At 37.9% G+C, this 23,627-nt stretch overlaps 5 protein-coding genes across 6 annotated transcripts; 4 read left to right on the top strand and 1 right to left on the bottom strand.

Moving 5' to 3' along the window:
• The first annotated feature begins 376 nt into the window (after positions 1-376).
• LOC145888700 (homeobox protein PKNOX2-like) lies at positions 377-5,947 on the top strand. Its single transcript, XM_082979519.1, has 11 exons — positions 377-493; positions 576-667; positions 977-1,148; positions 1,484-1,566; positions 1,959-2,064; positions 2,137-2,209; positions 2,453-2,565; positions 2,847-3,008; positions 3,495-3,571; positions 4,068-4,249; positions 4,586-5,947. The coding sequence occupies exons 1-11, from the start codon at positions 458-460 to the stop codon at positions 4,777-4,779; spliced, it is 1,290 nt and encodes a 429-aa protein (XP_082835645.1). The 5' UTR covers positions 377-457; the 3' UTR covers positions 4,780-5,947.
• A 1,625-nt stretch (positions 5,948-7,572) lies between these two features.
• Positions 7,573-8,877, top strand: LOC145889246 (putative glutathione-specific gamma-glutamylcyclotransferase 2). Its single transcript, XM_082980156.1, has 2 exons — positions 7,573-7,778; positions 8,116-8,877. Exons 1-2 carry the CDS (start codon positions 7,644-7,646, stop codon positions 8,518-8,520), a joined length of 540 nt encoding a protein of 179 aa, XP_082836282.1. The 5' UTR covers positions 7,573-7,643; the 3' UTR covers positions 8,521-8,877.
• Positions 8,878-11,858: 2,981 nt separating this feature from the next.
• LOC145889197 (putative glutathione-specific gamma-glutamylcyclotransferase 2) lies at positions 11,859-13,329 on the top strand. Its single transcript, XM_082980099.1, has 2 exons — positions 11,859-12,129; positions 12,459-13,329. Exons 1-2 carry the CDS (start codon positions 11,995-11,997, stop codon positions 12,858-12,860), a joined length of 537 nt encoding a protein of 178 aa, XP_082836225.1. The 5' UTR covers positions 11,859-11,994; the 3' UTR covers positions 12,861-13,329.
• A 2,332-nt stretch (positions 13,330-15,661) lies between these two features.
• On the top strand, positions 15,662-17,704 carry LOC145889780 (carbohydrate sulfotransferase 10-like). 2 transcript variants are annotated; one of them, XM_082980811.1, is made up of 4 exons: positions 15,662-15,785; positions 16,061-16,598; positions 16,665-16,871; positions 16,986-17,704. In XM_082980811.1, exons 2-4 carry the CDS (start codon positions 16,455-16,457, stop codon positions 17,499-17,501), a joined length of 867 nt encoding a protein of 288 aa, XP_082836937.1. In that variant the 5' UTR covers positions 15,662-15,785; positions 16,061-16,454; the 3' UTR covers positions 17,502-17,704. The 2 variants fall into 2 exon arrangements, with proteins under 2 accessions (XP_082836937.1, XP_082836938.1); XM_082980812.1 differs by having other exon boundaries at positions 16,061-16,605.
• A 1,788-nt stretch (positions 17,705-19,492) lies between these two features.
• LOC145889649 (adhesion G-protein coupled receptor G2-like) lies at positions 19,493-22,259 on the bottom strand. Its single transcript, XM_082980642.1, has 7 exons — positions 22,236-22,259; positions 22,008-22,117; positions 21,620-21,827; positions 21,381-21,522; positions 20,998-21,164; positions 20,374-20,544; positions 19,493-20,031 (listed from the first exon to the last, which is right to left on the bottom strand). The coding sequence occupies exons 1-7, from the start codon at positions 22,242-22,244 to the stop codon at positions 19,852-19,854; spliced, it is 987 nt and encodes a 328-aa protein (XP_082836768.1). The 5' UTR covers positions 22,245-22,259; the 3' UTR covers positions 19,493-19,851.
• Between the last annotated feature and the right edge of the window lie 1,368 nt (positions 22,260-23,627).

Below are 23,627 nucleotides of genomic sequence, written 5' to 3'. Positions count from 1 at the left end.
TTAGGAAATGGTTGATTAAGAACTGTTGGTCTGCTTCTGTTAAAATAGAAGGATGCAACTCTTCCTGAAAATATAGGATGCTGATTATGATTCACATTTTTGTTTGTTGCCACAGTACGTGTGATGGTCTTCATTCATAAAATGCTTTGAATTCAAATGAGTATATATTATGTATGCTTTGTAGTAATGCTTCCGCGAATGCTGTATCTTTTGTGCCACCAATCAAAGCTTTATGTTACTGAATTGAATTCTTTGTTTTGTTTGAAGATTGATTGGTTCAATGTTCTTGTCTAAGTATGAAATGTCCCTATATGGACTGCAATTGACTATAAACATTGAATTAAAAAAGAATTTGTTTTGCTCTTGGTGTTTACACAGGTTGGGCAATGTGGCATGGCGGTTAAAATAGGAAGGCATTTCTGTTTAGTGATATCTGTGTTTCAGAGATAGTAAAGTGATGGCACAACATGCATATGGTGATGGCCAGTCTCAGGTATGTCAACATGTTATTAGATAAAATAAAAATATATTCTTTGGCCAAAATATCTGTTTGTAACTTGACAAGTTTTGTGTAGGATGTGACAGTGTCAAGTGAAGGCGTTTCAGTGCCGAAAAACTGTGGAGAAGACACAGTACAAATAGAACAAGAAAAACAACTTATAAAAAGGTTAAAAGTAATGGGAATAAAGTATATACACTTTTATTTAAGTCAATTGCATTGACATTTACCTTGTCTTAAAGTTTTACAAGTCACTACAGTATTTTATATCGCGGTAATGTTTAATGCAATGGCATGATTGGCAAGATTGCAGTATTTTATATGTTTTAGTTGATTTTAGTTTTATATTATGGGGTTAAAAATAAGTGTGATTATTTGTGGCAAATGAACACATATATACATATGTTTCTGGATACCACATATGAAATGTTACGTTAGTCAATTCCGAAATTAAATGAATGTTTTTTGTTTGGGCAGCCATCCCCTGTTTGCATTGCTGGAGCTTCTGTTTGACAAGTGTGAGAAAGCAACTAGAGGAGAGGAAACACCGTCGTCAACTACTTACGATGACGAAATACAAGAGTTTGTGAGGAGACATGAAACTCTGATGAATTCTATTTTCATTGACAATCCAGAAATAGACAACCTGGTGTGTAGATTCATCGATAAAATATTTTTTTTTTTAAATTTATTCTTCACACAAATTTTGTCGAAAGCTTTATTATGACGATTACAAGTTATAAATAATGCAAGATCTATTTTGACCTTGAAAATGGGTTAGCCTCAAGAATGCAAGCATGAAATTAGCATGAAAATGTGCAACAGAAGCTTTAAGCTGTTAATTGCAGTGGCTGGTAATGGAAAAATAACCTGCAATTATTCTTTCAAAATATTTTCCAAATAGCCTAAAGCACTTTTTCCGGCTGTGCACAAACAACTTATGTTTAAACAACAATTACCGTAGCCTCAATTACATTCTTACAGATGATTAAAGCAATTCAAGTTTTGAGAATACACCTGTTGGAGTTGGAAAAGGTCAATGAACTGTGTAAAGATTTTTGCCACAGGTAAAAGGTTGACACACCTGTGTTTATACACAAGTAGTTGTATGATTTACATGATATTGTTGTGTTTTATCTATGTATATGACATGATCCATTGAACTTTTGTGTTTTGTTTTTCAGGACTATTGTTTTCACTTTAAACATGCTTTTGTTTAATTACTAAATAGATTGGTTAGTGTTTGTAGCCAGTGAAACTAGTGCCTGATAAACAAAACAATCAGTAATTTGTTAATTGCATAGAATTTTTTGCGGTTTTTAATATGTTTTTATGTCATTGTGTGTTGTTAAGGTTGTGTTTGTTCACAGTTTAAACAAAATGTGTTGTTAATGATTTTCAAACAAACTGCATTCCAACAACTGCTTTTCTTATGCTTATTGTGTTCTTATTTGTGAAGGTACATCACCTGCTTGAAAGGAAAAATGCATAGCGAGAATTTACTTCGTTCAGACATGGGTCCATTTGCAGACATGCCCTCTCAGCATGCATTGCTACATGGTGCTGTAAGTGATCGAATGACATTATCTTAGCTGTGGTATAGTTTAATGTTAACATAAATTTTATTTTCTTTGTAGAATGCTCAGTGTATGGCTAATACGCCGAATGCGAATGTAACTGTCAATCAACAAGGTGAAATAGTAGCACAAGGTCTGTGTTTTCTAACAATTAAAATTTATTTTATAAGTGTGGTTTAACTCGTCATTGAATGAAAGAAGTTTTTACTTTAAGTTTAGGAAACAACTAAGCAATAAAAAACAGTTTTTTTCTGTGTTCTGGTCAAAATAATACTCACTCATATCCTTTACAGCTGCATATAATAGTTCAAAAATAGTTTTGATCAAAAATAATTTCAAGATAGATCATCACAATATTAATTATTTTTTCATGAAGGCATGTATCAACAAAATTTACCTGGAGATGCACAAATGCTACATCCTGGTGAAAATGGCATTGATGGATCAACTCCCCTCTCACAAGTCGGGGTTTCCTCTCCTCCATCACAAGTAAGTGACTATTAACTTGCAAATGTTTCGGTAGACTACAACAAAGCATTTGTCGCAAAAAACAGATTTTTTTCTGTCAAAACTAAGGACTGTTCTTTTTGTTTTGTTCACAACTTACAGATCTGTGATAATGGCAAACCTTTTTGTGTGTGTATGCAGGCAGTAGCGGACTTGAATTATATAGGGAATCATTTTTAAATGGTTATAAATTTAAAAATGTTTTTCTGTGTTGCTTTGTCGTGTATTAATAATTTACATTTTATCCACTTAATTTGTTGCAGCATATGCACAATATGACTTCCCAGCATCTTTACCATCACCACCAACAACACCTTGCCTCAAGTAATGGACACGATGACGCGAATGGTCGCAAAACAAAGCGGGGTGTCCTACCTAAACAAGCAACACAGATCTTAAGATCTTGGCTGTTTTCACACATTGTGGTATGTTTATTTGTTTCTACATTGTAGTCCAACAGCAATGGTGTATGTTCTTTATGATAAACATTTCTTTTAAAGTCATAAAAAGTTGCTTTCTTATGCTTCCTGTTTATGGCAGAGGTCTAGATTCTAGAACAGTGCTTCCCAACCTTTTTCAGTTCACGACCGACTTTTAATGCAAGTTTTATTGTGCGACCCACAATGAGATGTGACCAAACGAATAAAAAACAATTTAATGAGAAAAGAAACAATGTATACACATGCGGTTTACTATTAATGTGAACATTTAGAAATGCTTCGTGACCCACCTGAAATAGCTTCGCGACCAACCAATGGGTCGCCACCCACTGGTTAGGAAGCACTGGTCTAGAACACTGTCATATTAACGTATTTGTACAAATTGACTTCATACAGTGTTCCCTTAAATAAATCTGATGTTAAGCTTCGCTTGATTTTTTGTTTTTAACATCTGGCAATATTATTTTCCAGCATCCGTATCCCACAGAAGATGAAAAGAGAACACTTGCTACACAAACCAACCTAACCCTCCTTCAAGTTAATAACTGGTAAAAGACATATTTAGCTGTGGTTGTAAAAAACTGTTCACTACATGACGCACATATATTCCGATCAAAAAACTGTCACTCTAATTGAGGTTTGAAAAAGAAACTTTACCAATAGATAAAATTCTATGTGACATTAATGACCAGGGTTTTAAGGCAAATTGTTTGTGTGTGAAATGATGCAATTAGGCTGAATAAATGCCACACTAGTTAACTTCGGTAAATACACCATCCTTTAATAAGGATTAAATATGTAACAAAGTTCAATACCCAACAAGTTCAATACCCAACAAGTTCAATACCCAACAAGTTCAATACCCAACAAGTTCAATACCCAACAAGTTCAAATACCCAACAAGTTCAAATACCCAACAAGTTCAATACCCAAATACCCAACAAGTTCAATACCCAACAAATTCAAATACCCAACAAGTTCAATACCCAACAAGTTCAAATACCCGAATTTGTGCAGCATACACTTCATATATTTTTGTCGTAGGTTTATCAACGCTCGAAGGAGGATCCTTCAGCCAATGCTCGATGCGAGCAACCCAGAGGCAACCTCCTCGTCTGCAACTGCTAAAACGAAAAAGGCAAAACCTCAAAACAACCGGCCAACAGACCGCTTCTGGCCAAACTCTATATCCTCGACATCAAACGGGCCAACGAATGGTGATGAAGGTAATGTTCAGTACCTTTAAAACGTATGTCAACAAGACGTCACTTACGAAGGCTGTAAATTGTTGTGTTTACGTTGACCAAAAAGGCGTGCTTTTAGTTGTTGTAACATAGCATACTGTTTGCAGTTTAACGAAACTGTTATAACAGTTTTCGCTTTTCCGACACTAAATTGCTCGTCGCTAAGCAATTTTATGACAATAAAAGAAGTAACTGCGTGTTTTCACAATTCGCAAGTTCCCAGATTCCGCATTATTTGTATTGTTAGTAACAACAACGTCATAACTCGTAATCCCCTTTCTCTCAAAGCACATTTCAAACAAAACATTATGTGTGCAGAGGAAATCGACGCAGCAAAAGCTGATGGACATTCGCCCCTGGACAACGGCCGACTTCGCGACAGTTACCCTTTAAACAATTCGCCCACGTCATCAAGCGCGACGTCATCGTCCGCCCGACTTCAGCACTACCCCCACAATGACGTAACAATGTCCTCGGGGGCGCACTGCGCTCTTAGCATGGTGAACAATTGAACGTCGTTGGCGCCAAATCCAGATCGGGTGCTATTTTCTCTGTACGTGAATTTGAACGCGACGTGAGTTACCTTAAACTACGTCTGGTGCCCGCGGTCCTCACGGGACTATTTTTTGTTAAATTTTTTACTGCCTTCTCGTACGTTTCGTTTTCCATCCTGTTCCGCCTATGGTACTTCCCCGCCCCGCACCCTTTACCACTATATGTTCTGCTGTATCCACGTTTTTTAGAACTCCGGGAGGTATCCTAAAGCCGACTATCCTTTCATACCTGTTCACAACGTTTACCTTTACACATTGTTCCGCCTGTTCGTCGCTTCATCCACGTCTCCTAGCAGCATGCACTTCTTGCTCTCCCAGAAACACCCTCCCTCTCGAAGGCAATTGCACTTTTTTCACAAGTTTTTACCCCCGGTAAGTCTTGCGCGCTGTGATTTTACTCGATGAAACGGAAATTACATAGTACCAATTGCGTTGTGATAACTGGATCGTTGGTGCCACCAAGTGTCCAAAGTCCTACGCTCTTTTAAGGAAATGCTTTGCGTCGACTGCTTTCTGTGATATATTACAGATGACCGTAACTGTTGCTTGCATGCTGCTAAAAAATAAGAATGCCTTTGGTGTGCGAAGTCGCCAAGCGTGAATAGCGCAAGTGTCAAATTTCCAATCCGCGTTTTGTACTTTGGTTAGATGCTGGTAGCATACGTTTTGAAAAAGTTTGTCAATTTCATGGAACAGTGCCAATTTCAGAACTCTGCTTTTTGTTATTCGTGGGGCAAACGTTAACGCACGTTTATTTTCCTGACCTATACTATTTTGCCTTTGTTACGGTTCAACCTTTATCGTCATGACTTTCCAGTTGTTTACCACAAAAAATACCGAACTTGACTGTAAGCCCCAAGTTCGTGCAATGTTTACAATAAGAATAATTTGGCATTTTCAAATGCAACACACTCAACATGACCACTGAAGACAAGCTAAAACCAATGCTTGCAATTCACCATAAACATCACCCAATGTTTTGCTTCTGATTTGCCCTAGTTAAATGCTTGTGTGCTTTTTTGTTTCTGATCGTGAAAGTTCCGACTTCTTGCATCCTGTTTTTGTATTGCTACGTCATATTGTATTGTGCATACACAGGCGAACGTGCGACCGCTTTTTTGCTTGGTCTGTTGGCTGTTGGTTTTCGGCTGTAGGTAAGTGTAGGAGTTGTTATTGAATAAGGCAGATGCTCTTATTTGAATAAATGTTTGGACAAGTTGTTTCCCATTTGGGGATAAATGGCATTTATGTATGTCGAAGCTATTTAGAAAAGAACAATTCCTTTTCATGACCACAAAGAATATACCGCAGGCGTACCAACTGTAAAATTGTGTTGTGAAAAGAAGTTCGGAAACATACACAAAATTCAGGGCCTGTGCGTCGAAACTCTGACCAAATTCAACGATTCTGTAGTCAGTCGCGTATAAGTTGCAACACAGAAAACTGTCGGAAACACCAAAACAATATGCGTGACATCAGACACGTTGCCGACGACAAAAAATTGGGACATGTATGATTAATACTTGCGTTGACAAAAGGAGCTTACGACCTGTGAGTTGCAGACAGTTACACTCTGTTTAGGGCCATTAGGTCTAATCAGCGCAGCCGGTTACTGACGAAGGTCTTGTCGGCTAATTAAGCAGACAGATAATATTCCACTTTTTAGTGACTTTGCAGTCCATCCGTTAGGTACCAAACGCGTCAGTCACCATCAGCTGCACTGATGAAAAGCAGTGTGCATAACTCTGCAGTTCACTGATCGTTATTGGCTCATTGGTTCTTTAGAATTTGTTATGATTTTATCTCTGTAGAAGCATATGGATGGCAGAAGAAAGTAACTGATTTATTAGAACATTAATCATCACAACAACGTAACCATGCTATCTTAGTGATCATGAAAATGTAGGAAGATACTTTTACACCGGGTCACTAAGTTTTTTCCGAACTTGATCCACATATAAGCCTGTGTAACATAGAAATCTGCACGAATATTAACGATACGATTTCGTGTAGTATTTGAACTCAAATTTATAAACAAAAATAACAGGCAGTGGGTCTGTTTACGCCTAATCATTAAAATTCGCACAGATTTCTGTTTTACACATACTTATTTGTGGATTAAGTTTGGAAAAAACTTTGTGACCCGGTGTAGTCGTATTTTCCGAAAATGTAAGCGTGTTTATGACGTGAATAGGGCCGATTTCGGCTCTTTGTATGTTGGTTACGTAGTGCCATTCGGTATGTCGTTGTGGTTGCGAAGGGATATGATGCAAACACACAACCTTCAATAAAGCTACCATTTTTTTAGTAAACAATGGGTCTGTAAAGTGAGCACCATAACCTAATTTTTGAAAGTGCCGATGGTCACGAAAAAATCATTTGTGTTTTCGTGCTTTTCTCTAACCATTTGGTTTGAAATAGATTTGGAACTTTCCCTCAGGAAACTTGAAAATTGAAGTGATGACGGCGTTGTTTATGCTGTGTCATTCCAAAGGTAAGAAATGTGCACCGTCATCTCAGCTGTTTTGTGCATTCTGTCATTACGCAAAAATCAAAACCATGAAGCAACGTATGACAAAAAAGGGACAGATTGGTGTTGCTATGGAGATTGGACAGTTAAAAGACGGCAGGTTTCTTCAGCTTTGTCAGAAAGCTTTGTCGCGCGCTAAGTTACTTTGGTATGACTATAACAGTTTTTCCTATGTTATTTCATGGCCCAGCTTGCCTATACTGTTGCTCTTTTGCAGCTTTACCTCCCGGTTAACAACCGTGTGCATTATTTATATTTTTTTATAACACTGTTGACTCAGTACTGATCCAGCATGTGGGTGTTTGGGTATGGTTCACTCATGTGGAAAACTGACTTTCCATATGAACACCAGGTGATTGGTTACATAAAGGGGTACAAAAGACGATTCTGGCAACACAGCACTGATCACAGAGGCATACCCGGAAAGGTAATAATGTACTTAGGTATAGACTGGATGTAGACTTTGTGATTTTTTAGTCACATTGTATTTAGCTCTCTACCTTGTAAAGAAGGGTGCAAACTACACAACGCACATTTCCCGAAAAAATTGTCAAACCCCAGTAAAAAGTTAATGTTTGTTTTTTTGTGAATACTTACCCATAGCTTATTGTTGCTTTAAAACTTCTACTGGCCCATACACTTACATTGGCTAAAAACAAGCTATGTGAAATGGCATAATTGTTCGCTATCATTGAGTGCTTGAAAGAAAAGTAGTATAAGCATGTGATTGTTTTTACAGTTATGTAATTATGATATGTTTTCAGCCAGGAAGGGTTGTCACCCTTACACCAGATGCAAACTCCATAGTGTGGGGTGTGGCTTACAAGATACCAGAAGACCAAGTCAACAATGTGAGAAACCACTTAGATTACAGAGAGAAGGGTGGATATTCTGCAGTCACTGTTACATTCCACCCACGAGATCATAACACATCTCCATTTGAGTTGATGCTCTACATTGGAAACCCTGGCAATCCTAACTATGCTGGTCCTGCTGATGATCAGGAAATAGCAGAAGTGATAGTTTCTTCAGTAGGCCCTAGTGGTAAAAATACTGAGTATTTACTTAATTTGGCAAAATATGTTCGTGAAAATATACCTGAGGATAATGATGTTCATCTTTTTAACCTTGAGAAACTCGTGTTAAACCAGGTTACTGTGAAAATGTAAGTTTTAACCAAAGTGTTTGAAGAGTTTGTGCAATGGTTGATGTGTTTTCCTACTTTGTCCAGTGTTTTCTTGTATGTATCTCATTTAAAATATGTATATACCAAACTAAAGATGCAAATCTCCACATGTGTAACCACTTTGCACCTAATATGATGTACACAAACTTGATACCTACTTCATAATGCAATAAATTGCAAGTGGAGTTAGATTTTTTTGCATTTGTATGATTAATTTTTATTCCCATTGGATTTTTAAACAAATTAAATTGTTTGAATTAGGCATTACAAAAACGTATTTCATGCTGTGAACCTAAATTAAATATTCAAAACATTACTGAATAAATGTTTCATTAAATGACTTTGCATTCTTGTTGGAGGGCTTTGTTAAAGGAGCGTGAGACGCTATATAGGAAACCCAATACAAACGTTTGGAACGTATGTGGGCGTGCTAATTGCAACTAATTGGAAACGCCCACCAATTCGACGAATCCTTGTATCTAAACTGAAACTGTCTTGTGCGATTGTAATCGTGACTTTACATTGCATGACAAACACTTCTATACCTATTACTTAGGATTCATTAAATTTGTGGGCATCAATTGCAATTGCCGCGCCCATTACACATTTTTTTCTGTATTTAAATTGTAAACCGTTTTTCCAAAAGACAATGGTTTTGATTTCACTACGATTTGAAGGTGCTTTGATACAACTTGGCTCCAGTGAACTTACAGCCCACTTTTGTTTCAACAAAAAACAAAATTGTAGTCGAATTTTTTTTCTCAAAGGTCGGTTTTTCAAAGTATTGCAGCGTACCAATTCATTTCGGCCGGCTGCTGCTGTGTTGAGGCTAAGTCTGTTTGCGTGTTCTTGCTGTTGATGCTAAATTCGACTCCGAGAGCAGACTTATTTATGAATTGAAAAACACGTTTGCAAAAACAGGTGGCGTAACTTTAAATCGTTCCAAGCGCGTTTAACTAGATTATACCAAGTGACTGAATTACAGTCAATTAACTGCCAAAAGAACGTGCGTACGTAACAGCGCGATGGCGAGAACAATAGCAGGCTTATTTATTAATTGAAACACACGTTTGCAAAATCAGGTGGCGTAACTTTAAATTGTCCCAAGCACGTTAGTGACTAAGCGAGTAACTTTAGGTGCGCGTCATTATCTTAAAGTATCCGAGACTAGTTGGGTGGCAGTGTGAATAACAGAGAATCGACAGAGAAATGTGCGTACAGGTGTTTAACAAGTTACAATGAAAAAAAGAACACTGTGCGAGTTATTCTGGAAAGCCCAAATCCGTCTACAGCCTTCGGTCCGTCTGTGTTCCAAATATGTGAAGAATTAAGTTGGGAAACGTGCGTGGTGCTACAGTATCCCACAAGCGATTAATTTCGTTAGCTAACATGATACAGGCCACATATGTCCACTCACACGTTTAAAATGTTTTTGAATATGCCAGACATTGTAGTGACGTCACAGGAATTTGGTATTTATTTGTTACATTTCCATAACAGCTGCAGATCTTACACCATGCATGATAAGTCCAGGAAAACAACGTAAGTTAGCGGTTTGGATTTACACATAATCTTAGATCAAAATGTTTTTAATGTACACAATATAAAGAGGTATTAAGCAATAAAATCATTTCTATCCGTGTTTGTAAGTAATGTAATAGGTTTTCTATATTTTTGTAAATTGTTGCATTTAACGCTAATCGCTGAGTCTGACGCGTTCCAATGCGACTGTTCAGATCCTGCTAAACCTTACATCGATTAAAATACTCGTCAATAACGTCTACAAATAACAGGCATGGTTAGTCTCTGCAACCTGGTAGGTCGAAGCAATGTGCACCACTCTCTGGAACCTGGTAGGTCGAAGCAGTGTGCACAATTGTCTGCAACCTGGTATGTCGAAGCAGTGTGCACAATTGTCTGCAACCTGGTAGGTCGAAGCAGTGTGCACAAATCTCTGCAACCTGGTAGGTCGAAGCAGTGTGCACAATTGTCTGCAACCTGGTAGGTCGAAGCAGTGTGCACAAATCTCTGCAACCTGGTAGGTCGAAGCAGTGTGCACAATTCTCTGCAACCTGGTAGGTCGAAGCAGTGTGCCCCACTCTCTGCAACCTGGTAGGTCGAGGAAGTGTGCACAATTCTCTGCAATCTGCTGGTAGGTCGAAGCAGTGTGCACAATTCTCTGCAACCTGGTAGGTCGAAGCAGTGTGCACAATTCTCTGCAACCTGGTAGGTCGAAGCAGTGTGCCCCACTCTCTGCAACCTGGTAGGTCGAGGAAGTGTGCACAATTCTCTGCAATCTGGTGGGTCGAAGCAGTGTGCACAATTGTCTGCAACCAGGTAGGTCGAAGCAGTGTGCACAAATCTCTGCAACCAGGTAGGTCGAAGCAGTGTGCACAATTGTCTGCAACCTGGTAGGTCGAAGCAGTGTGCCCCACTCTCTGCAACCTGGTGGGTCGAGGAAGTGTGCACAATTCTCTGCAATCTGCTGGTAGGTCGAAGCAGTGTGCCCAACTCTCTGCAACCTGGTAGGTCGAGGAAGTGTGCATCACTTTCTGCAACTTGCTGGTAAGTCAAAGCAGTGTGCACAATTCTCTGCAACCTGGTAGGTCGAAGCAGTGTGCACAACTCTCTGCAGTTCACTGATCATTATTGGCTGATTGCTTGTACAGGATTTGTTATGATTTTATCTCTGTAGAAGCATGGATGGCAGAAGGCCTGAACTAAAATAACTGATTTATTGGAACATTAATATTCTAGCAGGAAAACGTAACTATGCTATCTTGGTGATCATGAAAATGTAAGCGTGTTTGTGACGTGAAATATAGAGCTGATCGTGGTCCTTTGTTTGTTAGTTACGTAGAACCTTTCGGTATGTATGATGTTGCGAAGGAATATGATGCAAACACACAACCTTCAATAAAGCTGGCATTTTTTTTAGCAAGCAATGAGTCTGTAAACTGAGTACCATAGCCTAATTTTTGTAAGTGCTTAGGGCCACGAAAAAATCATTTGTGTTTTCGTGCTCTTTCTAATCATGCTTGGTTTGAAATAGATTTAGAACTTTAGAACATTCTCCCAGGAAAATTGAAGTGATGACAGCGCTATCAGTTTATGCTGCGTCATTCCTAGGTCTAAGAAATGTGCACCGTCATCTCAGCTGTTTTGTGCGTTTTGGCACAACGCAAAAATCAAAACTATGAAACAATATATTACAAAAAAGGGACAGATTGCTGTGGCTATGGACATTGGACAGTCAAAACACAGCACCACAGCAGGCTATTTCAGCCTTGTCAGAAAGTTTTGTCGAGCGCTATAGTTACTTTGGTATGATGACTATAACAGTTTTTCCTATGTTATTTCATGGCCCAGCTTGCCTATATTGTTGCTCTTTTGCAGTTAACAACCGTGTGCATTATTTATTTTTTTTATAACACTGTTCACTCAGTACTGATCCAGCATGTGGGTGTTTGGGTATGGTTCACTCATGTGGAAAACTGACTTCCCATATGAACACCAGGTGATTGGTTACATAAAGGGATACAAAAGACGATTCTGGCAACACAGCACTGATCACAGAGGCATACCCGGAAAGGTAATAATGTACTTAGGTATAGACTGGATGTAGACTTTGATTTTTAAGTCACATTGTATTTAGCTCTCTACCTTGTAAAGAATGGTGCAAACTACAAAGCCCAAGAAAATTGTCAAACTCCAGTGAAACTTAATATTTGTTTTTTTTTGTAAATACTTCCCCATAGCTTGTTGGTGCTTTGAAACTTATAACGGCTCATACATTGAAATTAATTAAAAACAAGCTATATGACATGTCATAATTGTTTGGTATCATTGAGTGCTTAAAAAGAAAAGTAGTATATAAGCATGTGATTACTTTTACAGTTATTTAATTATGACATGTTTTAGCCAGGAAGGGTTGTCACCATTACACCCGATGCAAACTCCATAGTGTGGGGTGTGGCTTACAAGATACCAGAAGATCAAGTCAACAATGTGAGAAACCAATTAGATTATAGAGAGAAGCGATACTCTGCAGTTACAGTTACATTCCACCCACGAGATCATAACACATCTCCATTTGATTTAATGCTCTACATTGGAAACCCTGGCAATCCTAACTATGCTGGTCCTGCTGATGATCAGGAAATAGCAGAAGTGATAGTTTCCTCAGTAGGCCCTAGTGGCAAAAATACTGAGTATTTGCTCAATTTGGCAAAATATGTTCGTGAAAATATACCTGAGGATAATGATGTTCATCTTTTTAACCTTGAGAAACTCGTGTTAAACCAGGTTATTGTGAAAATGTAGATCTTAACCAAAGTGTTAAAGAATTTGTGCAATGGTTGATGTGTTTCCTACTTTGTCCAATGTTCTCTTGTATGTATCTCACTAAAATATGTATATACCAAACTAAAGATGCAAATGTTTACATGTGTAACCACTTTGCACTTAAAATGATGTACAAAAAACAAATACCTACTTCATAATTCAATCAATTGCAAGTGGAGTTAGATCATCTTTTGTTCCCATTGAATTTTTAAACTAATTAAATTGTTTGAAAAAGGCATTACAAAAACCGTCGTTCATGCTGTGAACCTAAATTTAATATTCAAAACATTACTGAATAAATGTTTCATTAAATGACTTTGCATTCTTGTTAGTCTGTCTTGTGCGATTGTAATCATGACTTTACATTGCATGACACACTTGCATACCTATTACTTGGGATTCATCAAATTTGTGGGCGTTTCTAATCAGTTGCAATTGCCCCGCCCATTGCGTACCCTTTTCTGTATTTAAATGAAAAAACGTTTTCCCAAAAGACAATGATTTTGATTGCACTACTATTTGAAGGTGCTTTGACACAACTTGGCTGCGAAGCCAGTGAACTTACAGCCCACTCTTGTTTCAACCGCCGAATCTTTTTTCTAAAAGGTCGGTTTTTCAAAGTATTGCAGCATACCAATTGATTTCGGCCGGTTGCTGCTGTGTTGAGGCTTTTAGTCTGCTTGCGTGTTCTTGCTGTTAATACTAGAGCAGACTTATTAATTTAAACACTCGTTTGCAAATCAGGTGGCGTAACATATTGTTCCAAGCGCGTTTAAATAGAGTTTTACACGTGACTGAATTAACTACCAAAAGAACGTGCGTACGTAACAGCGCGATGGCGAGAATAATAGCAGGCTCATTTATTAATTAAAACACACGTTTGCAAAATCAGGTGGCGCAATTTCAAATTGTCCCAAGCGCGTTATAGTGACTGAGCGAGTAACTTATGGCGCGTGTCATTTGCTTAAAGTATCCGAGACTAGTTGGGTGGCAGAGTGAATAACAGAGAATTGACAGAGAAAAGTGCGAACGGGTATTTAACAAGTTACAATGATAAAAAAGACTGTGCGAGCTCTGCAGGAATGCCTAACTCCGTCTGCAGCCTTCGGTCCGTCTGCGTTCCAAATATGTGAAGAATTAAGTTGGGAAACGTGCGTGGTGCTACAGAATCCCGCAAGCATTTAATTTCGTTAGCTGACATGATACAGGCCACATATATCCACTCACACGCTTAAATGCTTTTTGAATATGCCAGGCATTATAGTGACGTCACAGGAATTTGGTGTTTATTTGTTACATTGCCTTAACAGCTGCAAATCTTACATCATAGGCAGTGTCAATCTAGGAAAACAACGCAAGTTAGCGGTTTGGATTTACACATATTCATAGACCAAGATGTATTTATTGTACACAATATAAAGAGATATTAAGCAGCACAATCATACGCTTCCTACCGGTGTTTGTAAGTAATGTAAAAGCTTTTCTATATTTTTGCATATTTAACCCAAGAAACGAACCAAAAAAAGATATTTTTAAATAATCCCTTGTGTATCTTCTAACAAAACACGCCATAGATGGCTGTGGGCAGTTAATGTACTTATTTATCCAACACCTAACAATACAGGATAAAGATATTTAAGAGTCAGGACGTTGCATTTAACGCTAATCACTGAGTCTGACGCGTTCCAATGCGACTGTTCAGATATAGCTAAACCTTACATCGATTGAAATACTCGTCAATAACGTCTACAAATAACAGGTATAGTTAGATAATACAGTTCAACAAATAGTCCGGTTAAAAACCCATCTACTTCCACCCCAGTGTGATTTCTATGTTTGGTTATATACGTGCGAACGAAAAAGGATTAAACTGGATTTAGGAGTCGAGACCAATATAGTTAGAGAAGCCCTGGTATGGGACAACCCAAATCGCACGGTAGTCGCCTAGTGGCACAGGAAGACAAGTGAGCTTGCGCCGCTGTAGTATAAAAATCAGCTTGCAGTGACCAGCGATTTCTTGAACAAAACACATCAACCGGTAGAAATATCACCCAACAGAAATATAGACAGTTTAATAGCGTATAGAAAAGAAAGAAGCTTGAAAGAACATAGTGACGAACAGAAAATAAATACAAACTAGTATTGTGCAATTAGTCATCACAGATGGAGTTCCACTAAAGAAGTCCAAAGCAAAAAAATGGTAAAAGGACTTCGTGTTTACGTTTTTTACATCCAGTGATACATGTCTTCACATTGATCCAATTTATCCATGGCGTCCTCAAAAATTACGGACAAGTAGTTGCATATATAAATTTTTCATTTGCATTTTCGAATTTATTTTTGTTTTTGTGGAACAAACTACGTAAAAGAATCCCCTGAAAATCAAATTGCGCTGTTGGATTAGCACGCTAGAAATGATAACGGCCACTGTAAAATTATAAACAGGCTACTTCTTGTGTGTCAGCACCCAACTACATTTTGTCTATTGCTTATCGGTCTTCAACCAGCGTCTGTAGCAAGTATTTGCTTCAAGGATCAACATTAATGGTACGAACGAAGGTTTACAGACACCGCGGCGCCAAACACTGCTGGCAGTCAGTATCGCTTGGATGAGAAAATCATTATTTGCGTGATCATTTATTGTGGATCATGGCAGTCTTTTAGAAGAAAAAGAGCCATGATATTATAATATTTTTTAATTTTTGTCATACAAATAACATGACAGTATTGTTTTACATGTTTGTGATATAAATAACATAATAATTGTATTGTATAGGCATCGTATTGCGAACGATGGGTGTGTTGCTTGTGCTATTTTAAAAATTAAGATCTTTGGTATATGTCCTATATCAGAACTACAGTATTTGTGGAATAACTGATGAATAGCGCCCATCCGGTTGGAAGGTAAATATTTATCTAGAAAGGAGATTCTAGTGAGACTCAGCAGTGGCACAAGTGTGTTTGAAGGATAGATTTGGTCATAGGCTATGTGTATGCAGTTAGATTCTAAGGTTACATTTGCCTGACGATTCTGTACCTATAACTTATGCCTATCAACATTAAAATATAGTAAACGACTACAATTTTAGTGTGAATGCTATTTTGGGAACGTCTTTGTCAGTTTTTCGTAGCCCTCAATGTGAATGAGCATTCTGAAAATCTGTAAATTTTTTGTTCAGCTTGTTTAGTTATCGTTTAGCTCGATCAGGATGGTTAATCATTCAATGCTCTCCTTTTGTGCTGGATTTGTATCGGGTGCTATGGTGTTGGTCCTACATTACGACTCTTCACAAAACGGCCGCGTAAGTGCATCTTTTCTACATTAGTACTAGAGGGCTGTTACGTCAATAGGCTGTGACGGGTTGGCGTTCAGTTTACAGTTGTGTGGAATTTTGAACTTTTTATCAATTGTTTTTAGAATCCTTCTTTCAGAAATTACAAGTCAGTAAAGAAACATGCTGGTATTGAATATACAGCTTCGCAAGTTAATGCTTCCATTGTGACTAAGGCCAAAACAAGCCCCATACCAGATACAACCAAACCTTTGCTGGGCACTGCGTTAACACAAGATCAATGTTCAAACAACAACACTGGGGAACTTATGAAAGCTCTTCAAAACGAGCGAAAATACACATTACAATCCGCCTGTCGGCGATGGAACCGACAATTTACAGGCTTTACAAAACAACCCAACTTAAATGCTCTTTATTCAACCAAGTACGAGGTATAACACATTACAGTGGGCCATAAAGTTCATTTAAAGAGTGATCATATCTGTTCCAGTTTGCTACTTGTGATATTTTCAAATGCGGCTATACCAGTTGGCTTGAAGCTGTGATGGTTTTCGAGGGTTTTTTCAACGAACAAGATTATCTCAATGAGAAGATAAGAGGCGATGAAGTGATGAACATGGCAAACCAAAATGCACGGGTTGGGTCAAAGAGAAGTAGAGAACAAGTCCAACAAGTGTGGGATAACGCTTCACTCAAGGTTTTGAATTATTGCCCATATGCCGATGTTTACTTTAATTAACCACTAAATGTTTACCATCGTGTCTTAATCGCCTCAATTTTACAAGTCTAGATAGCTTTTGATTTTTGATAGATCATAACTGTCAGAAATCCGTTCAGTCGTTTGGTTTCGGCTTACAATGACAAGATGAAGCCTGACAGCCCTGGGTTTACGTCTACATATGGGCCTCTATCAAAGCTAATCAACAAGTTATTCAGACATGCTAGAAGAAATTCTTTCGATAGAAATCGTACTGATGATGGCGGGACAGCAACGTTCGAAGATTTTTTAAACTATCTTCTTGCAACGAAAGAAAAAGATGGCCATTGGGAATTTTTCAATACAACGTGCAACCCATGCGTGCATCGTTATACCCACATTATGAAGTTCGAAACTTTCAGAGAGGATGTGAGTTACTTGAGCGATGCGTTGAATTTGAATGAAAAAGACAAACGCGTATTTTTCCCGAAACGCGACTTTAAAAGTAACTTCGCAAAAGTGGAGGAACATTTCGCCAAGATTCCCAAAGATTTGTCCCGCAAAGTTTACGAACATTATAAGATGGATTTCGAGCTGTTTGGTTACGAAAAACCGCACTGGATTGAATAAACATAAGTCGAGGGCGGCTATGTTAACACATTGGCGTAGTAGTTGTGTGGCTGGGGTTCAGCTAATGCCGTGGCCAGTGTACTTCTACTTATGAATAACATCTTACCAGAAACACGGATATTACAGAACCAGCATATATTTTGTCCTACTGAGTTCTACCAGGACGAACCTGGCAAAACCCCGCTAAGCCCACATACTGTTGTGTCAACGTCATTTGAAAAATGTTTTTCTAATTTAGTAACCAAAAACATGTACTTAGGTTGAAATTGGAATAAACATATGTGGCAATCTGTTATTGACTTCTATTTGATTAGTAATGAACCAAACCTTATGACACAATAAACGATGATTTTCATTTACCGACGTTTTGCCTGCTACACAACGAGGCTTGATCAGGCTTATGACACAAAACAAAGTTTGGGACTTTTATCACTAAAAATGCGTTTGAATGAATTCTCAGTCACTCGGGTCCGTCATACCACACGGATATCATTGAAAACAGTCCTCTATCCCCACAACACCAATGTTATTTAAAATAGTGCTCTAGCTCTACGGTGCGGATGATTTTTAATGTAGTTCTCTAGCTCTACCATACGGATGTTATCTAAAGTAGTCCTCTAGCTCCACCGCACGGTGTAATCCTAGGTGTTTTGTAATTTGCATCAATTCAGTTAGTGGCTGCACTAGAGTTCACAGTACATAACGGTTATGAAAAAGAAATCTTTGCAATAAACTTTTTGCATGTTCACTTAAAAGACAGTTACTCGAGTCCTGCTATTTAAATGTATGTTTCAACTTTCACCGTGGTGCAAAACGCCCCAACATCTCTAAAGAAAAGAATACCATTCCCAGGACCAACCCTCGCAGGTCTCATATCGCCCAAGTTTGCTTTCAAAAATTGCAATGAAGGATGTCAGTTAGATACAAACAGTGGTATTGCATCGTTCGGCGCTGTATAGGTAGCATTCGCTAAGCTGTAAGCAATGGGCTATAACCGATTAAAAGAGGGACATTTTTTAATTATCCAAGTTGAAGATGTTTATTGTGAGTTATGGTGTTTCCAAATGTATAATCTGTTGTTTTGTTTTTATAAAAATATTTCCCGCCAAGCACGTTAAGTCGTTTTCTTTATAGTCGGCCGTCAACGTTAAAGGAAAATGACTTTTCGCTGATGTTGTTAGTGTTGTCCTTGCAACAGAATATTTCAGTGTATCGCAGAATTTAAGTCGTTAATATCATGATTTTTTTTGAATAACATCCATGTGGTGGAGCTGGAGTATTATTGAATTACATCCGTGTAGTGGAGCTATGATAAAAAATAAAATAAAAAGGAGGTAGAGGATTATTTTTACCCGACTTGTCGGTTGTGGCCCGTGAGGTTGTGAGCAAAAAAGTAATCTATGGTGAGCAGATCCGAGTAAGAATACCCATGCTACCATAGCGCCACAGTAACTCATGCTACCACAGCTACTAATGATCCCTATCCTCTTCACGTACACAATCTCCAATCCTTGTCCTCCTATGTTAACGATGCGAATCATACGCATTTAAAGTTGGGACCATGCAGACATAAAAAAGTTTTTGTAATACACGTGCGCTCTGGTGCTTGCATTTTATACAAAATGCTTGCATTTTAATAAATCAGTTACAATTCATTTTTACATAAAAATATCCTTGAATATTTTACGGTCAAAAACAGTTACAGCTAGTGCAAGGCTTTTCAGATTTACAAAGAGTTCGTGTAGTCAAATACCTGGTATATTAATAATATACAAAAATACCCCGGACAAATCTGTGGCAAAATTTGAAATTGGTTTTACTTTTTTTCAAAAATCAATTATATCAAAGAAAAGTGTTTATGATTGAAAATTTTACATTACATTTTTTTACAAACATTACAGAAAATTAAAATAATTAAATAAAAAGTTCGTGATGCGAACAATAATTTCCGCCAGCTAAATGCAACTTCAACAATGAGATCAATAGTTTTTGGCACTGAGTAGTTTATTGTATTCAGATCAGAGTAAGTTTGCAGCAAAATATTTACACTTTTACCATGGTGAAGATTCGGTTATTAGGCAAAAATACGTATCCAAACGTCATATTGGATTCGGTTCGAATGTCGTCTGATGAAGGACCAATTTAAAGCGTTACAACATGTTAAGACTACATGCTTTCATAATATATTGATGAAATGGGTCATAACTATAAATTGGATATTACAATAAATAAAAAGATACGTTTGACGTTATGCGTCAGTAACACACGAAGCGTCAGAAACCATGTAGCCTATGTTTGAGTGTATTTGCATATTTCCTCATTAGAACAAATTTTGTGTTAGAGTGTTTCTTCAGGCCAGGGTCGAATGTGAACGGCTGGGGACGCTGGATTTGGGCTCATGGCTTCGTAGTGTTGCCGGAGGCTGAGCGGGCACACCACACCAAGAACATCCGTGTTCTTCGAAGAATGTGCGCACTAAGATCTGAATGTCGTTCTTTCTTACAATCGTGAACAGAAAGATGCCCACACCCTGAAAACAAATAAGTGCTTGAAAAATGGATTTGAGTTCCTAAAAACGGTGCTATTTACGAGGTTTTATATCTTGTTATTTTTAGCTGCAGATTGATGTATTATTTTAGGTTTGTTATATAAACTGCAGGCAAAGCGAGGCATTTGAATACAAACACACAAACACGCGGCAAATCCACAGTTTTGCAGGCAAGTTTTCTTTATTGGGTTCGGCCAATAAAATATTTTTTAAAGAAAGTTTGTGATAGTACGTTTGGAATGAAACTGAAACCCCATAATGTATGAGAAAGCGCTACTTAGTATGCAAAAATAATTTTGTATGAAAGAAAAAAGTTTGCCTTACCTGCAGTCCTGCGGTTAAGGAGAAAAGCCAACTCATGGCAGTAAGATATCCCGGACTCGATGAAAGCATCATGAAGAATGCGAAAAACCAGCTGAGACCAAGAGTGGTTGCTGTAGTGATGGCAATTTGGGTATGATGTGTTGGGAAGGATGTTTTCCTTGTTGCATCCGACTGCAATTACACGTTGATCAGATTAAACTTCATTAATTACGTGAGGTTTAGAAAATCATATTAGGCGTATGTGCAAAAAAGCTATAATAATCATTGAAGGCTGCAAACAGGGTGTACACACTGTTTCGACCTGTGAGGTCTCATCAGCTGTTGACTGCGGCTCTGTGCTAGATTCGACATTAGCAAACACACAGATTTCCACTTTGTGGTCATATTAAACACTTTCATGGAATAGGAGTGAAATATGAAATAGTAATACGGTGGGTAAATGTGAACAAAAGATTTATTGTGACATGATGCGTGACGGCACTATTGGCTTAGCTATTGCTTGGTAATATTTTTTCCATCTTGTTTTCTACGGATGGTTGATCTAGTTTGATGCCCAACGGATGGGAGTGATTGTATAGTCACAACATAGTGGAAATCTTGACCGGGGAGGTTTTTATTACTTACAACTTGTTTTCTTCCCCACACAAGTTTCCTGATCACAATCACAAACATCACTATATTGAATATCAGCATGATTCCGAAAGGCAGAAGGAAGGAAAAGTAAAGCGAATGTCCTTTGATCCAGCACATATTTTCAGCCAGGTATGAAGTTGCGAATGCCGACGGTCGTTCTAAAGTGTTAGAAATTATAGAGTTACACAAAACATCCTATTCTAAATATTACGAGAGAAAACGGGCCAATGCAAGACAATTATTTTGGTTAAATCTATATGTAATTCCCTTCCTTACATTATCAAGCATATCACACACTTTACAATTTTTGACTAAAATTGCTCATTTAAATAAACAGAAATGCAGACCCGTGCTGTACAAAATTTTTCTCTAACCTTGTCCATACACAGGAGATTCCAAGGATGGTTGTTTTGTTGCCTCTATGGCGATTGCGTTGATCGAAGCAATCACTGCTGGAATGCCGTACGACAACCCAGCTCCAATTTTGAGAAAACGGCTGTTGTTTGAATAAAATACCTAAATACACACAAAATGTTGTTCATTTTCGCAGATACGCAATTATGCAGATCATGTATTCAATTCTGTGCTGATATTTTTACACTGCGTTGCCCACCTTAACAACTGCCATGTATAGAAAGTAGGCGTACACAGACATCCAACACCATACGCAGAGTAAGAAATAGTGAAGCAGGAATGCGACGGCTGCACATTGAGACTCGTTTTCGCGATTGTCAGCTCCGGCGATGAATAGTATGAACACAACGATAAGTAAGGCGCATATGTTCATGAGAACTTGTATCGGTCGTCGTTTTCTTATATCTCTGTGTATTGAACATGTTTTCATGTATAAGAAAAAGCGCAGCGAGCTGGAAGCTCTAATATCCCTATAGAGTTAAAATATTTGAATACAAATTACCGCAATAAATATACCAAGACAATCCAGAATTTCTGTCATCACGTTGCAGTAAAAAATGTGCACTTTCTCATATAATGTGACTTACTTGAAAGCAATGAGGATAACGAATGTTATTACGAGGCACAAGATAGAGAGCGAGGCGCGCACGTAAGTCACTATTTGCAGGGAAATGTGTGGTTGAACGTCGTAGATATGCTGTAAAATATGTAAAATAACTGTAATGTGACTAACCCAACTACAACGGAAAAGTGTTCCTTAAAATTGATTTTACCAATTTCCAAAGCAATTTTACAACAAAGCAATTTTATAATACCACTAGCATTGCAAAATTGGTGAGATGGTTGCATCTGCATTGCGGCGGGTCACTATTCGGTATTACGAAGCAGCCGTCCGTAGACGGCCCAGTATTGTGGTCATGCTGCAGAACATATTGTGCAATTAGTTGTCACAGATGGAGTTCCGCTAAATAAGTCTAAAGCAAAAAAATGTAAAAGGACTTCGTGTTTACGTTTTTTACATCCAGTGTCACATTGATCCAATTTATCCATGGTGTCCTCAAAAATTACGGACAAGTGGTTACATATATAAATTTTTCATTTGCATTTTCGAATTTATGTTTGTTTTTGTGGAACAAACTACGTAAAAGAATCCCCTGAAAATCAAATTGCGCTGTTGGATTAGCACGCTAGAAATGATAACGGCCACTGCAAAATTATAAATAGGCTACTTCTTGTGTGTCAGCACCCAACTACATTTCTGTCTATTGCTCATCGGTCTCCAACCAGCGTCTGTAGCAAGTATTTGTTTCAAGGATCAACATTAATGGTACGAAGAAAGGTTCACAGACACCGCGGCGCCAAACACTGCTGGCAGTCAGTATCGCTTGGATGAGAAAATCATTATTTGCGTGATCATTTATTGTGGATCATGGCAGTCTTTTAGAAGAAAAAGAGCCATGATATTATAATTTTTTTAATTTTTGTCATACAAATAACATGACAGTACTGTTTTACATGTTTGTGATATAAATAACATAATAATTGTATTGTATAGGCATCGTATTGCGAACGATGGGTGTGTTGTTTGTACTATTTTAAAAATTAAGATCTTTGATATATGTCCCATTTTGTGGAATTTGTGGAATAACTGATGAATAGCGCCCAAGCAGTCATCCGGTTGGAAGGTAAATATTTATCTAGAAAGGAGATTCTAGTGAGACTCAGCAGTGGCACAAGTGTGTTTGAAGGATAGATTTGGTCATAGGCTATGTGTATGCAGTTGGATTCTAAGGTTACATTTGCCTGACGATTCTGTACCTATAACTTCAGTCTATCAACATTAAAATATAGTAAACGACTACAACTTTAGTGTGAATGCTATTTTGAGAACGTCTTTGTCAGTTTTTCGTAGCCCTCAATGTGAATGAGCATTCTGAAAATCTGTAAATTTTTTGTTCAGCTTGTTTAGTTATCGTTACGCTCGATCAGGATGGTTAATCATTCAATGCTCTCCTTTTGTGCTGGATTTGTACTGGGTGCCATGGTGTTGGTCCTACATTACGACTCTTCACAAAACGGCCGCGTAAGTGCATCTTTTCTACATTAGTACCAGAGCGCTGTAATATGTCAATAGGCTGTGACGGGTTGGCGTTCAGTTTACAGTTGTGTAGAATTTTGAACTTTTATTAATTGTTTTTAGAATCCTT

The sequence above is a fragment of the Ascidia mentula genome, chromosome 2 (assembly GCF_947561715.1).
Source record: "Ascidia mentula chromosome 2, kaAscMent1.1, whole genome shotgun sequence".
NCBI classification, from domain to species: domain Eukaryota; kingdom Metazoa; phylum Chordata; class Ascidiacea; order Phlebobranchia; family Ascidiidae; genus Ascidia; species Ascidia mentula.
Note: the sequence above shows the minus strand (reverse complement) of the source record. Positions and strands in the feature narration are given on the sequence as shown.